This window comes from Oryctolagus cuniculus, chromosome X (assembly GCF_051225735.1).
Source record: "Oryctolagus cuniculus isolate XC-2025 breed Fujian yellow rabbit chromosome X, ASM5122573v1, whole genome shotgun sequence".
In the NCBI taxonomy this organism is placed as follows: Eukaryota; Metazoa; Chordata; class Mammalia; order Lagomorpha; family Leporidae; genus Oryctolagus; species Oryctolagus cuniculus.
In genome coordinates this window covers 76,637,716-76,650,128 of record NC_142888.1, presented here as the reverse complement: position 1 = coordinate 76,650,128, position 12,413 = coordinate 76,637,716, and the positions used below count along the sequence as shown (strand labels likewise).

The 12,413-nt window shown below is 38.1% G+C and overlaps 1 protein-coding gene across 2 annotated transcripts in view; it reads left to right on the top strand.

Annotated features, from left to right (window-relative positions):
• AGTR2 (angiotensin II receptor type 2) overlaps positions 1–11,206 on the top strand; it is a 65,698-nt gene extending 54,492 nt beyond the window's left edge. The window contains 3 exon segments of one of the 2 annotated variants that reach the window (NM_001082638.1): positions 7,018–7,087; positions 7,236–7,295; positions 8,488–11,135. In NM_001082638.1, the coding sequence (NP_001076107.1) occupies positions 8,523–9,614 (1,092 nt within the window). In that variant the 5' untranslated portion in view covers positions 7,018–7,087; positions 7,236–7,295; positions 8,488–8,522 and the 3' untranslated portion in view covers positions 9,615–11,135. 2 annotated transcript variants of the gene reach the window in all.
• The last annotated feature ends 1,207 nt before the right edge of the window (positions 11,207–12,413 follow it).

Sequence of the window (12,413 nt, the reverse complement as noted above, 5' to 3'; positions counted from 1 at the left end):
TTCACCTCTTTGTGCTTTAGTCTCCCCATTTAGAAGATGGGGATGATCAATGTCCTGCAGCATTGTTGCAAAGTACACGTTAAATGTGCTGCAGTATTTGATTCTCCTGTAACACTATTCATGTTCTTTGATGTCAGCACCTCCCTAACAAAACCCTAGAATGTCATGTCTCAGGAAATGAAAAGTGTCTTCTCTTCATGTAAGCTTTGGGGACCTTCAAATGGAATCAATTCCAGAGGCTATTTACGTGACTTTTATTTTTTGCATTAATAGCAAAGAAACTTTCTGACTGGGAGTTTAGTACAAATAACTCATAAGAATGTACAGTTATGGGTAAGTGGGTGTATGATAACAGTGCCAACTGTTCTCTGAATGAGTGTTTAGTTTACTGTCATCTGTGGGATCACGGATTCCTGCCACTGCAAATAACTGGAGCACAATGAAAATAGTAATGCCATGATGCTCTTAAGGTTCACTCATTCATGTGTTGATCTGTTATTGTTTTCTTAGACAATGTCCTCTGGAATTTCTATAATGCATTTGCTGAATGTAAAAGAGAATAGAGGCTTGGGGAAGGGGAGGGCAGAGTGAGTAATAATAGATATCAGGTTTATTTTAGAGGTGATGAAAATGTTTTGGAATTCTTTATTGGTGATAGTTGCACAACTTTGTGAATAGACTAAAAACCAATGAATTGCATGATCTACTGATTCAAAGAAATTCTAGAAGTGACAAGAAAAATAAAACAGAGCCCCCTTATGGACTGCCATGGAGCAATCTGCAAAATATGCTGTTGAGTGACAAAATGATGAATAATACAGTATGCAAATTATCTCAGTGTAAAGAAAATAGTTTCAATGTAAAACAGAACCAATGTAAAATAAACATGTTAATACTGAAACAATATGCAATGATTTTGAAGAACACTATCAACTTCTAGATATCCAAACATAGGCTATTTTTCTTTTTGGATGCATTGCAAATTATTTACTATAAAAACTCTACCTTCAGTTACAGATTTTCCTTATTGAAAGCCAAGAATCCAAGTGTCTGTTAGATAAATATCTAAAATATTAGTCTCAGCAATCCCAGAATTCCTTGTTATTGGGAGGGTAGTATCATTATGCTCTTATAACTCTATGTATCAAATACATGATATTTGTTCCCTTTGTATAAATAAAAAAGTAAAAAAAGAATATCTGCAATGAATAGCAAAAGAAAATGAAACAAAAAACAAAAATCAAGCCCAAGATCCATATAGAACCCCACTCCAAACTTCCTGTATTCTTTCTCTGTCTTCTAATTCTAAGTCATTTTGTACTCCTTAAGGACAAAAATACCCAAAGTTCTACAACTTTTATTTCTCTACTATCCTTTTAGAAGTCTGAAGAAGAGGTTGGGTACATGACCCCTTTAAACAAAGCCAAGGGGCCAGTGCCATGGCGCAGTAGGTTAATCCTCCACCTGTGGTGCCAGCAGCCCATATGGGCACCAGTGCTAGTCCCGGCTGCTCCTCTTCCAGTCCAGCTCTCTGCTATGGACTGGGAAGGCAGTAGAAGATGGCCCAAATGCTTCGGCCCCTGCACCCACATGGGAGACCTCGAAGAAGCTCCTGGCTTCGGATCAGCACAGCTCCGGCCATTGTAGCCATTTGAGGAATGAACCAATGGAAGGAAGACCTTTCTCTCTGTCTCTCCCTCTCACTCTCTGTTACTCTACCTCTCAAATAAACAAATACACTTGATCTTAGCCAAAAGGCCGAGAAGCAATGAAATAAACAAATAAAATATTTAAAGAAAAAAAGCCAAATTATCATTTGCTGTTAATATTTCCTCTGAATTTCTGAAGGCTAGTTCTGGAAAGAAGTTTATTTTGCCTTGTGGTGACGGGTACCTTTCACAGTCTTCCACTCAAAGAGTGTGTCTAATTAATCAAAGCAGAGCTTGAATGGTTCCTAGGCTGCTTGGAGCAGGGACTTGATTATAGCTTCAACAATAATAGTAGTATCTAAAATAGCATATGAAAACAATGAAGTGGTTACCAGAAAAACTGTGTTCAGAGCATCCAAACTGGTGGAGAGGATGTCTTGACGGACTCGTCAGTCTCCTAGAATGATAATCGCTGATTGGAAATTTCCTAGCTGCAAAGAAATATACTTCTAATTATCAACTTTGCTGCTAAGATCACTTAGTCACCAAGCTAGATTTCTTCTGTTTTTTGATTTTGAATGGAAGACAGGGAAGGTGTTTCAGATAAGGAACACAAGCTGTATGGTCATTGGAAATAGTATGTCTTAAAAAAAAAAAAACAACAACAATCAAGGTAGCACAGCAGTTTTTTGAGAATTTTGTTGGCAAAAACCATCACTTAGAGCCTGGGTATCCTGAGCTAGTTCAGTTTCTGGACCTCAAGCTTGAGAACCAGGCTCTGCACTTAACAATTTAACACTATCTCTTGGAAACATCCCCATCACCTAAGGTTGGTGTTTAAATATGGCCAAGAGAGCTGTTTGGTTTGACCAATGTAATCAATAGGCTATTTTGGATAATTTAGCCAAGCTAAGCAATTTGGTCATCTCCTTATGGGTAAATGGCAGGTCAGCTGACATTTTGAGTATAAACAAAATAAATAGGTAGTATTCAAGTTTTTAACTTTTCTACCAGTTGGGATACAGAGCATTTGGGATGATGCTATTTGGTAAACTAGGACTTCTTCTGTGAGATTGTGGTGTGAACATGATTATGCTCAGGCCTGCAAGTGTTTCTGTGAAAAAGAAAATTTGAACTCTCCCTTCTTGTTTTCTTGGGACCAGATTCAGTTGGCAGCAACTGGCCTCAGGAATATACTGGAATCAGACATCCATTCACCTTACCACCTGGATTCTACCTTGTTAAGTCATTCTGAAATCGGAGAAGACCCCCTAAAATCTATACTAAAAACGTAGCCCCTTAAAGTTCCCTAGAAATGCTATCTGGGGTGCCACATGTGCTACCGGAATTTGGGGTGCCATATGATTTCACCACGGGCTTATTACTAAATCCCCAATATTAATAAGTCCAAGAGGGTTCTTGCTTAATATTTAGAGAAGAATTCTAAATACTGGCACAGATAAACGAGGCAGCATGGTACATTTTAGGCTTTTATTTAGTGTGAGAGGTATCTAGGAAACTGAAGGCTTCAGTTCAGGTACGAGAGAGGGGAAAGTCTGGAAACTAGGGTAGCACAATTAGGGGTCCATACCGAGCACCAGGAACCAGCCATGTGGAAGAACATCTAGGCCAGGAAGCCTAGAGCACATGGCCTGAAGGCCATGTGCCCTGGAGGCATGGGGCTACAGCAAGCCCCTCCTGGCAAGAGGCCAGGGACGAAGAGCAGGCTGGGCCACACCATGTCTTGGCTTTTAACCCATTTCCAAAGGGGAGTGGTTAATTAACCTGATTGGCTGGTGGGCACCCAGGTGTGGCCAGGTAGGGGAATGAGGCCACTTAGGGGCATAGTGAAGGCATCAGGTAGGGGCATGAGGTCACACAGGGGTGTGGTGAAGGTATGGTCTTCCAGTTCGCAAATCTAATCAATTTTAGCCTGTTTGCCTGCCTACATCAATTCCACCTTGTTAAGTAGTCCTCTCAATTACTATGTGTTGCCAAGACAGACAGTTAATTCAATGCAAATGATTACCCACGTAGGTCATGCTTTTGAATTTTTAGGCTGCTTTCTATAAAATGGTCAATGTAATTATTAGCTCTGAATAGCCTTTAATTTTTTTTCCCATTTGTTTTCATCCTGACATTCTTGTGCTCATTATATTAGAAACTAAAGAGAGACACAAAAATTAATCTGCAAAGACATATCAAGCATGGGTAATCTTCTTAAATAACCTGTTTTCAGGGATCCACTGGTCTGGAAAAGTCTCATTGCAATTAAGATAATGTGTCCCTGTGGCTGAGGGAGTTGAAGGAAGATTGAAGTGAAGTCTGTATGTGGCTGAATGGGTGTGAATGGTGAGTGTGGGTGTGTACATTGAGACTAGAATAATTGGAAATGGTAACAGTCAGAGAGATGGCTAGGGTGGAGGAAATTAAAATGCGTCTGTAAATGTAGACTACAAAGGAGGACATATATTTAATCATTCCATAGCCCTGTACCTCTAATCCCCATCTCTATTACCAGGACATCTATTATTTGTATTCGTTTTCCTCTTTGGAGTCTCATCTTTTTATGGGTGGGAGGTGAGAGGTATGAATCAAAGGTTTTTATAAGCCCTGTATCTTCTAACAGAGGAGAAAATCCTCTTAGTAACTTTTTTTTGACCCTGGTCCTTTAAAATTTACTGTGAAGTAATCTCACAGGAAACAATAGGTATTCATTAGATTTACCTTTGTTTAATTTTGTTATCCCAGCTGCACTTGTCCTGAAGAGCTACATAATTTATTCAAATGACCCAAAGCTTTTAAAGTCAATCTGCAGCAGAATAATTACCCCCCAGGCCCCAGGAGAGTGAATTTTTTTGTGCTGTACTGCTTCCCATAACTGACATTTATTTGCCGCTCAAGCGTTTTTACGTTGTTGGCTTAACTGGGAGTTCTTTGCTGAATCAATAATATACTGTATGTCTTGCTTTAAGTGGGGTCGATGTTATTGCTGTTCATTTTTCTCCCTTATTTCCTTGACACTATAACCTCTTTCTTTGATTTGTGAAAATTTTTACTCCTAAAATTGCGGAGAAACAAAGGTAAATGTCCTTTTAATCTTCTAGGAAATGTGTGCCTCTTTAGACTTTATTTACGTCAGAATTTCACTGTGATGAAGGACAAAAGCCCCACACAAGGTCCCCTGCTCCTCCGGGGTGTTCAAGGCTAGGTCTGCTGGAGGCAAGAGAGCCTGCTGTGTGTTCTCTTCTAACTCAGCTCTTGGCTCTTTCTTTGCAAGGGGCGTGAGAGTGGGCTAGGAATACAGCAGAGTGGGAATCGGACCCATCTTGACCACTCAGGAGGCTCTGTCCTGGAAAATTTCCCTGTATGTGGCAAAAACAAACATTTGGAATGGAGGGAGAAACCAGGCTTAAACAAAGAGTAAAACCAGTTGCCCTGTGCCCACTCGTTTGTTTCCCAAATGTCGGTTTCCCATCCTTTGGACAGTGCTTCAACCTGAACCTGTCTAGAGCATAGGAAACAAATATTTGGAGATTTAATAAAATGGTGCCTATGGAAACGGGAATGGTTTGTCAGTGTTCAAATTAGTGTACAGAAAGAAATGCGATGATGGCCTTTGGATCTTACCACCTTTTTCAGGCCATAGTAACCTCTAATTCCTGGTGTCATCACCTGTGTGCTCTGAGATTGACTTCAGTATCAGTGGAGAAACAGACAAATTTCCAAAGTCATTTAGTATGTCTCGTGTCATTTGTAGTTTTGCCTTCCGTGCCCCATACTCGCTTCTCCTTCCCTGTCCAGCTGAGCGCCTTACTTCCCCAGAGCTTGCCCTGCTCCTCGACCTGCAGCACACGTTGGCGCACTCTTACTGCTTCTCTGAAAAACGTGATCCACAGAAATAGTTGGAATCCGCTTAAGGGTTCTGCATTCTCTGATTTTCTGTGCTAAGTACAGAAAATTATCTTGTCACACATTTCTCCTTCCTATAGTCTCCATTTTTAGAAGAGAGTTAAGAAAAATATTTCCTGCTGCATAACAATCCTTCAAATTCTCATCCCCCTCTGGCACTTTTGTAATAGTTTATTAATGGACATCAGTGATTGTCTGTAAATGTCACATATATCTTTTTTCAGGACAAAAAGTAAGATTAAAGGACCAGCTGATGTCCTATAGTATAGAGATTAAGAGCTTGAGCTCTTCTGACATTAGTTGACTTCTATTTGAGTTCAAATGTCCTGCTTTAAAACCTGTGTGACCTCAGAAAAGTTATTTAAACCCTGTGAGCCTTAGTTTTCTGATTTGTACAATGAAGGTAATATGAATAGCTTATATTAGTATTAACCATGTACCAGGCATAATTTTAAGCCCTGTTCAATATACTAGTTCATTTAATCTTCATAACTTGATGATGTAGGTAATTAATATCAACCCCATTTCTCACGTAAGAAAACTGAGATGTGAGGAAGGAAGGTAACTTGGCCCTAGGTCATAGAAGTAATGATAGAGCTGGACATGGAAATTCAGGTAGTTGGATTTCAGAGACTTTGTGTTTACCAGTATGCTATATTACCTCTCCATTAATAAACTTTGGACTCTAAAGCAATTAGCACAGTGTTTGGCACATAGCATTATTTTCAGCTGGTATTGTTACTCCCATCACCTGTTCTTGTCTGGCCTCATTTTGTCTATTGCACTTGGTGTGAGAAGTTGATCACCCCCATTGTCCCAACAGCAGTGATCTAGGCTCATATAGGTACTCAATCCTTCAGCTTGTGCTCTTTGTAGTTAAAACACAAATTTGCCTATGAAAGAGGCACTAAGTATTAATATCTCTTTTCCATCACATGAGAATTACATCCTTCCTATCTGTAACCCCCCAAGCCACAAGCCAACAAAAGCTGCTTCAAGCAAGGGAGAAACTGTAGAAGTTATAGACTTCAAATAAAGATTGACCATAATTTAATAAATGGGTAACAATTTCAAAAAGTAATAAAATTTGTAAAAGATGTTGATGTAAAAGATGTTGATGGTTCCCATTTCTAAACTTATTTGAAGAATGACAATATCAGGGAAAAAAGAAAGAGAAAATTCTGCAAATAATTGCATTCTTCATTTAAAGTAAGCCACTGACTTAAAAATTCTCTAACACATTTGTGGAAACTTCATTTTTTGTTTGAGATTTATTTGAATGAGCTGTTATGATTGGAGACAGTGAGAATTTCAGATTAATGTTTTGCAGCCAAAAAAAAAAAAAGCCCCTCTGGAAAGCTGGCAAGTGTTCATAAGTCAGCCCTAGAATTATGTAGGTTGAAGGCTCCCAGTGGACAGACCGAACATATAAGAAGGAAACCAGAGATCTGGTGCTATTACGTCCCAGAGTCTAAAGGAACGAATAGGCACAGAATTCAAAGCATTCTTCAGGCTGATTTTGTAAGGTAAGTCTGAACAATTTATATACACTTAGAAAGTAGAACGTCCATTAAATGAAAATACTTTTTATGGATGAACTTTTCCTTTTTCTCAGTGTTTTAACACTGTCTTTTGCAAAACTCTTAAATTATCTAACTGCTGTTTCTCTTACAGGGGTGCATTTAGGATCTAGGCAAGCTGATTTATGATAACTGCTTTAAACTCCAAAAACCAGTAAGTATTCAGTAGGATTTATTTCTGAGTTTTTCATGTTAATCTGTTAGATCATATGAATAATGAGCATTAGACAGAAACGATAGTTTTGATGGTTATTAAGAGGTTCTTTGGTGGTTACATTTTAATTGGATACCTTATCTGTGTGTATTTGGAAGCATCTTAAGTAGTAGTCTTTCCCTTAGTGTCTTAATCTTTAACTTTTTGTTTTAGAGTAATGTTGCTAGTAGAAAACCTCAAAAACCTGAATATTGAGTCATAACATTTGAAAGCAATGACTGTTTAGTTAGCAAAGGAAAAATTATAAGCCTATATCATGATTAATCCTTGTTGTTCAATCAAAACTACTTCTTGTCTCTAAAACATGTTTACCTGGTTTTTTTCTTATTCTTTCCCTAATTAAATCGAAACTGGGTTGTTCTTATGTTAAATAGACCACACTTAAATATCTTTATCTCAAATTAATATTCTCTATTAAAAGTAGAACAGAGGGCTCTTAGAAATATGCATATATTCTATAACATTTTAACTATATTATTATTGTAAAAACAATGAAAATAGGAGAACCAAACAGGTTTATAGTGAATAAAAACCAACTAGGATCCCCTATTCCAATATGTTCTTTTTCACATATTCTTTCAGTCTTTCATACACTTACTTAGTTTTCCATAGCTGTTTTACTTATATTTTCCATAGCTATTCTGATTTGTATATAATTAGTTACTTAAGAAAAGCATTTCTCTGTGCAATAGCCGACAGCAGTGTGATTTCTAGGAGCTATACAGAATGAGATATATGTGCTTACGTGTTCGTGAATAACTTTTCTTTTTTCTGGATTCCTTCTTATTTATTTCACACATTTCCTGTCTTGACTCACCTTTTGAAATACTAATTTGCCTTCAAGCTTACAAAAACACGGTTAAAAAAAAAAAAAAGACGGGCAACAGGTATTTTTGTTCAGAATTGTCAGTCCCTGAGGCTGAAATATCTGACGTCTTGCTACTACGGGGATTTTTTTTTTCTTCAGGAAGTTAAATCCATTCTTATTTCACAAGGTATGGTTCTAAATTTCTTCTGTAATTCTGCCCCCCCCCCCGCCCATTTGCTTTTGAAAAACTTTCAAAATTCGAAAGACTCAAGGATCTCCAAGGCTCTCTGTATGTTCTAAGAGTTCCATTTATTTCCCCCACAGAAGGTGTAGGAATTAGAAGCTGCTGACATTTCACTATGAAGGACAACTTCACCCTTGCCGCCATCAACAGAAACATTACCGGCAGTCTTCATCTGGGACTCATGAACTTCTTTGGCAACAATGAGTCTGCCTTGAACTGCTCATATAAGCCATCAGATAAGCAGTTAGATGCAATTCGCATTCTCTACTACTTTATTTTTGTGATTGGATCTCTTGTCAATGCTGTTGTGGTTACACTGTTTTGTTGTCAAAAGGGTCCTAAAAAGGTTTCCAGCATTTACATCTTCAATCTGGCCGTGGCTGACTTACTCCTTGTGGCTACTCTTCCTCTTTGGGCAACCTATTATTCTCACAGATACGACTGGCTCTTTGGACCTGTGATGTGCAAAGTGTTTGGGTCTTTTCTGACCCTGAACATGTTTGCAAGCATTTTTTTTATCACTTGCATGAGTGTTGATAGGTACCAATCAGTCATCTACCCCTTTCTGTCTCAAAGAAGAAATCCCTGGCAAGCATCTTATATAGTTCCCCTTGTGTGGTGTATGGCCTGTTTGTCCTCGTTGCCAACTTTTTATTTCCGAGATGTCAGAACCATTGACTACTTAGGAGTGAATGCTTGCATTATGGCTTTCCCTCCTGAGAAATATGCGCAGTGGTCGGTTGGGATAGCCCTAATGAAAAATATCCTTGGTTTTATTATCCCTTTAATATTCATAGCAACATGCTATTTTGGAATCAGAAAACACTTACTGAAGACCAATAGCTATGGGAAGAACAGAGTAACCCGTGACCAAGTCTTAAAGATGGCAGCTGCTGTTGTTCTGGCGTTCATCATTTGCTGGCTCCCCTTCCATGTTCTGACCTTCCTGGATGCTCTGACCTGGATGGGTGTCATTAATAGCTGTGAAGTTACAGCAGTCATTGACCTGGCACTTCCTTTTGCCATCCTCCTGGGATTCACCAACAGCTGCGTTAATCCCTTTCTGTATTGTTTTGTTGGAAACCGGTTCCAACAGAAGCTCCGCAGTGTGTTTAGGGTTCCAATTACTTGGCTCCAAGGCAAGAGAGAGAGTATGTCTTGCCGGAAAAGCAGCTCTCTCAGAGAAATGGAAACCTTTGTGTCCTAAACGAGAGAGCAGAATGCATGTAATGGACAGGGCTACTTGGTTTGAGGCCCATCTGGATTATCTTTAAATGGTGTTGGTAAAATAATATGTTTTCCCGCCTTCCTTTATCTTTTCTCACTCTTCTGGAACAGGAAACCAAATGTAACTGTAAGTGTTATCTTCTGGTGACTTTCAGGAATCGCCCATTGTTTTGTTGGTATATCAGTCTAGGCTTATCTTTGGAGAGACATATCTATAACTGACAAGCAACTGGTGATCTATCTCAAATTATAAGTAATGAGAAATTATGAATGATGATTTGGGGTTTCAGATTTCTCCTTGAAAAATTCTGGTATTTCCTAGTGGTATTTTATATCTGTTTTCATCAGGCTTTCCTTTTGAACCAGGGGCAGTCTTAACTTGTTGCATTATTTACAAGATTACATAGTAAGAGAGATGAACACTTCTAAATTGAGTATATTATAATAGATTAGGGGATTGAATTATTCAAGCTCTAAGCATAAGCTTTCTACTTTTTAAACATGATAAACTACTAATTTTACATTGTAGTTGAGCATAATTTTTAGTTAAGATACAGCTACATATTTACTAGTGCTAGGAAAATAGATTAAATTACACCTACTCCAACATTTTAGCTTATTTTTTGCAGTTATAAGAGTAAAACATATATTAACAGAATTGTAATAGTCAAATATTTGAGTACTCAGTTAAACTTTGAAGAAATACGTCTTTAAAACTTTCTGTTCATGTAAACTGTTGTGTAAGGATTTCTGTTTTCTCTGATTTTTTTAAAAACAGTGACTAAACACAGTGCATTGTTATAAAATGTAAAGGTCAATTTTTATATCCTTGACCTTTTGGATGTGGTACTTTGATATATAGTATGTTGACTTGATTTTTATTACTGATGTTTTGCTTTTGGGTCACTTCCCAAAATATCTGGATGGCTTCTTTAACTCTTTAGCTTGTAGTGAACCCTTAATCAGCATAGAAGAAGATTGTACCAGGATGGATTTTGGATACCCAGGGGGCATAGAGAGATCCAGCAAATGGCAAGTTGTTGTTAAGCAAGGAACCTGTACTGGCAGTGCAAAGTGGCTTTTAATACATAGACCATAGGGATAGTTGTGGCCTACATGTACTGATGCTGCTTGTTCCAGAATCTATAGGACTCTGTGGGGCTATTTTAAGCCAATTGCTGTCCTTAGATCTTGTCAACACTACTAGAACTCCTAAGTTAGAGGAGTACCTGAAACTGCCTGAGTTACCTAAATGTTGCTTGTATTAGAATATGAGTCCTAATTTTAAATGTCTGAGATTCTGTTCTGTACCAGTCCTGTATTATGCCAGATTCACCAGGAGTTTCCCAGACTAACGCTGACTTAGAGGTTACAACTGAAGGTTTAGTATCTTTGCCAGGTTCCAGGGCCATAGGGCAACTACTCCTCTCACACCACTTTCTGGCAGAGTCCTCATTTTGTGTAATCATATTATTTTCAATAAAAACAAATAGCTAAATGTATAATCAACTATTACTTCATGTTTTAAGTAATGTTGTAAGGCAACTCATATAAATAAAATCTTTCATTAGAACATCATGCGTGCTTATTTAAAAAAATAACTATTTCCAAGTATACATTCTTATCTTCTCTTGTATCTGTATTCTCTGTTCAATCTCCACTGATAAATCTTAGCTTCAGTTCCCATCTTTCCTCACCTGGTCTCTTGCCACACTCTTCTAGTTCCCCTATTGAGTATTCAGTCACAATTAACTATCAAGTCTGAGCTGAACTAATCTACCTCTCTTATCCTCATCTGCTGCCTTAGAAGATCTGACAGAACCAGTCTTGTTCTCAGTCATCCCTCCCTTGCACCCTAGGATGTAATGCCACAAAATGACTTACTACCTTTGAAAGTCTGCTGCTCTTTCAATGCTCTCTGATTTTGTTCAGCAACTCTTTGTCTTCCTGAACACCCCTTCAAATCATTCTTACCCCCAGGGCCTCTCTTCCAATCTATGGGCCATGTCTCAGCTTTCTACATTCAGCTCATGCCATTTCCTCAGCAAATAAGAATTATTGTAATAATTATATCAACTCCATGGAGTTCCCTCTATAAACGGAATTGCTCTTCTTGTCCATGGGATCTTACACTTGGCAACTGTTTCCATAATAGCCCAGTATTGGGCCCTGAATAGTTGTTCATGCAATGATTTATCCTGGCACTAAAAAGAACCCTGTTGGATATTATACAATGTCTGTTGTATCATAACACCACATGGTGCTGCGTATGTATGTGCAATTTTATGTTTCAGTTCAAATAAAAATTATTTAAAAAGAACCATCCGTTGAGCGAATAGTGCAAGAGTATGTGAATTCTGACCATAGGCATGCACAAGGGTATAAATGTCCTCCTTCCTCTTTGAACACATAAATTTCAGGTAAGCTTCTGAGATAGCAAATGAAATTTGTTTTTCTCATTTGGCTTCTTTTTAAGATATTACTTAATCCCCTTCCTTTTCCATGACCCTACATTTTTTCACTCCATTTAATATCATGCCCTGGAACCATACAACAACAACAACAATAGGTACTGTTATGTGAGCATTATGTGCTAGGTACTATTTTACATGCATTATCCCATTTTATTCTCACAGTGACTCATTCTCATTTCACATAAGGAAACTGAGGCACGAATGAGTACTGACTAATCTTTCTATTTGGCTCTACTGGATGAGCTGGTTAATCCTAATATCAAGTTTTAGTACCTGAAATCTGAGTCCTAGGTGACCAAGTAGCA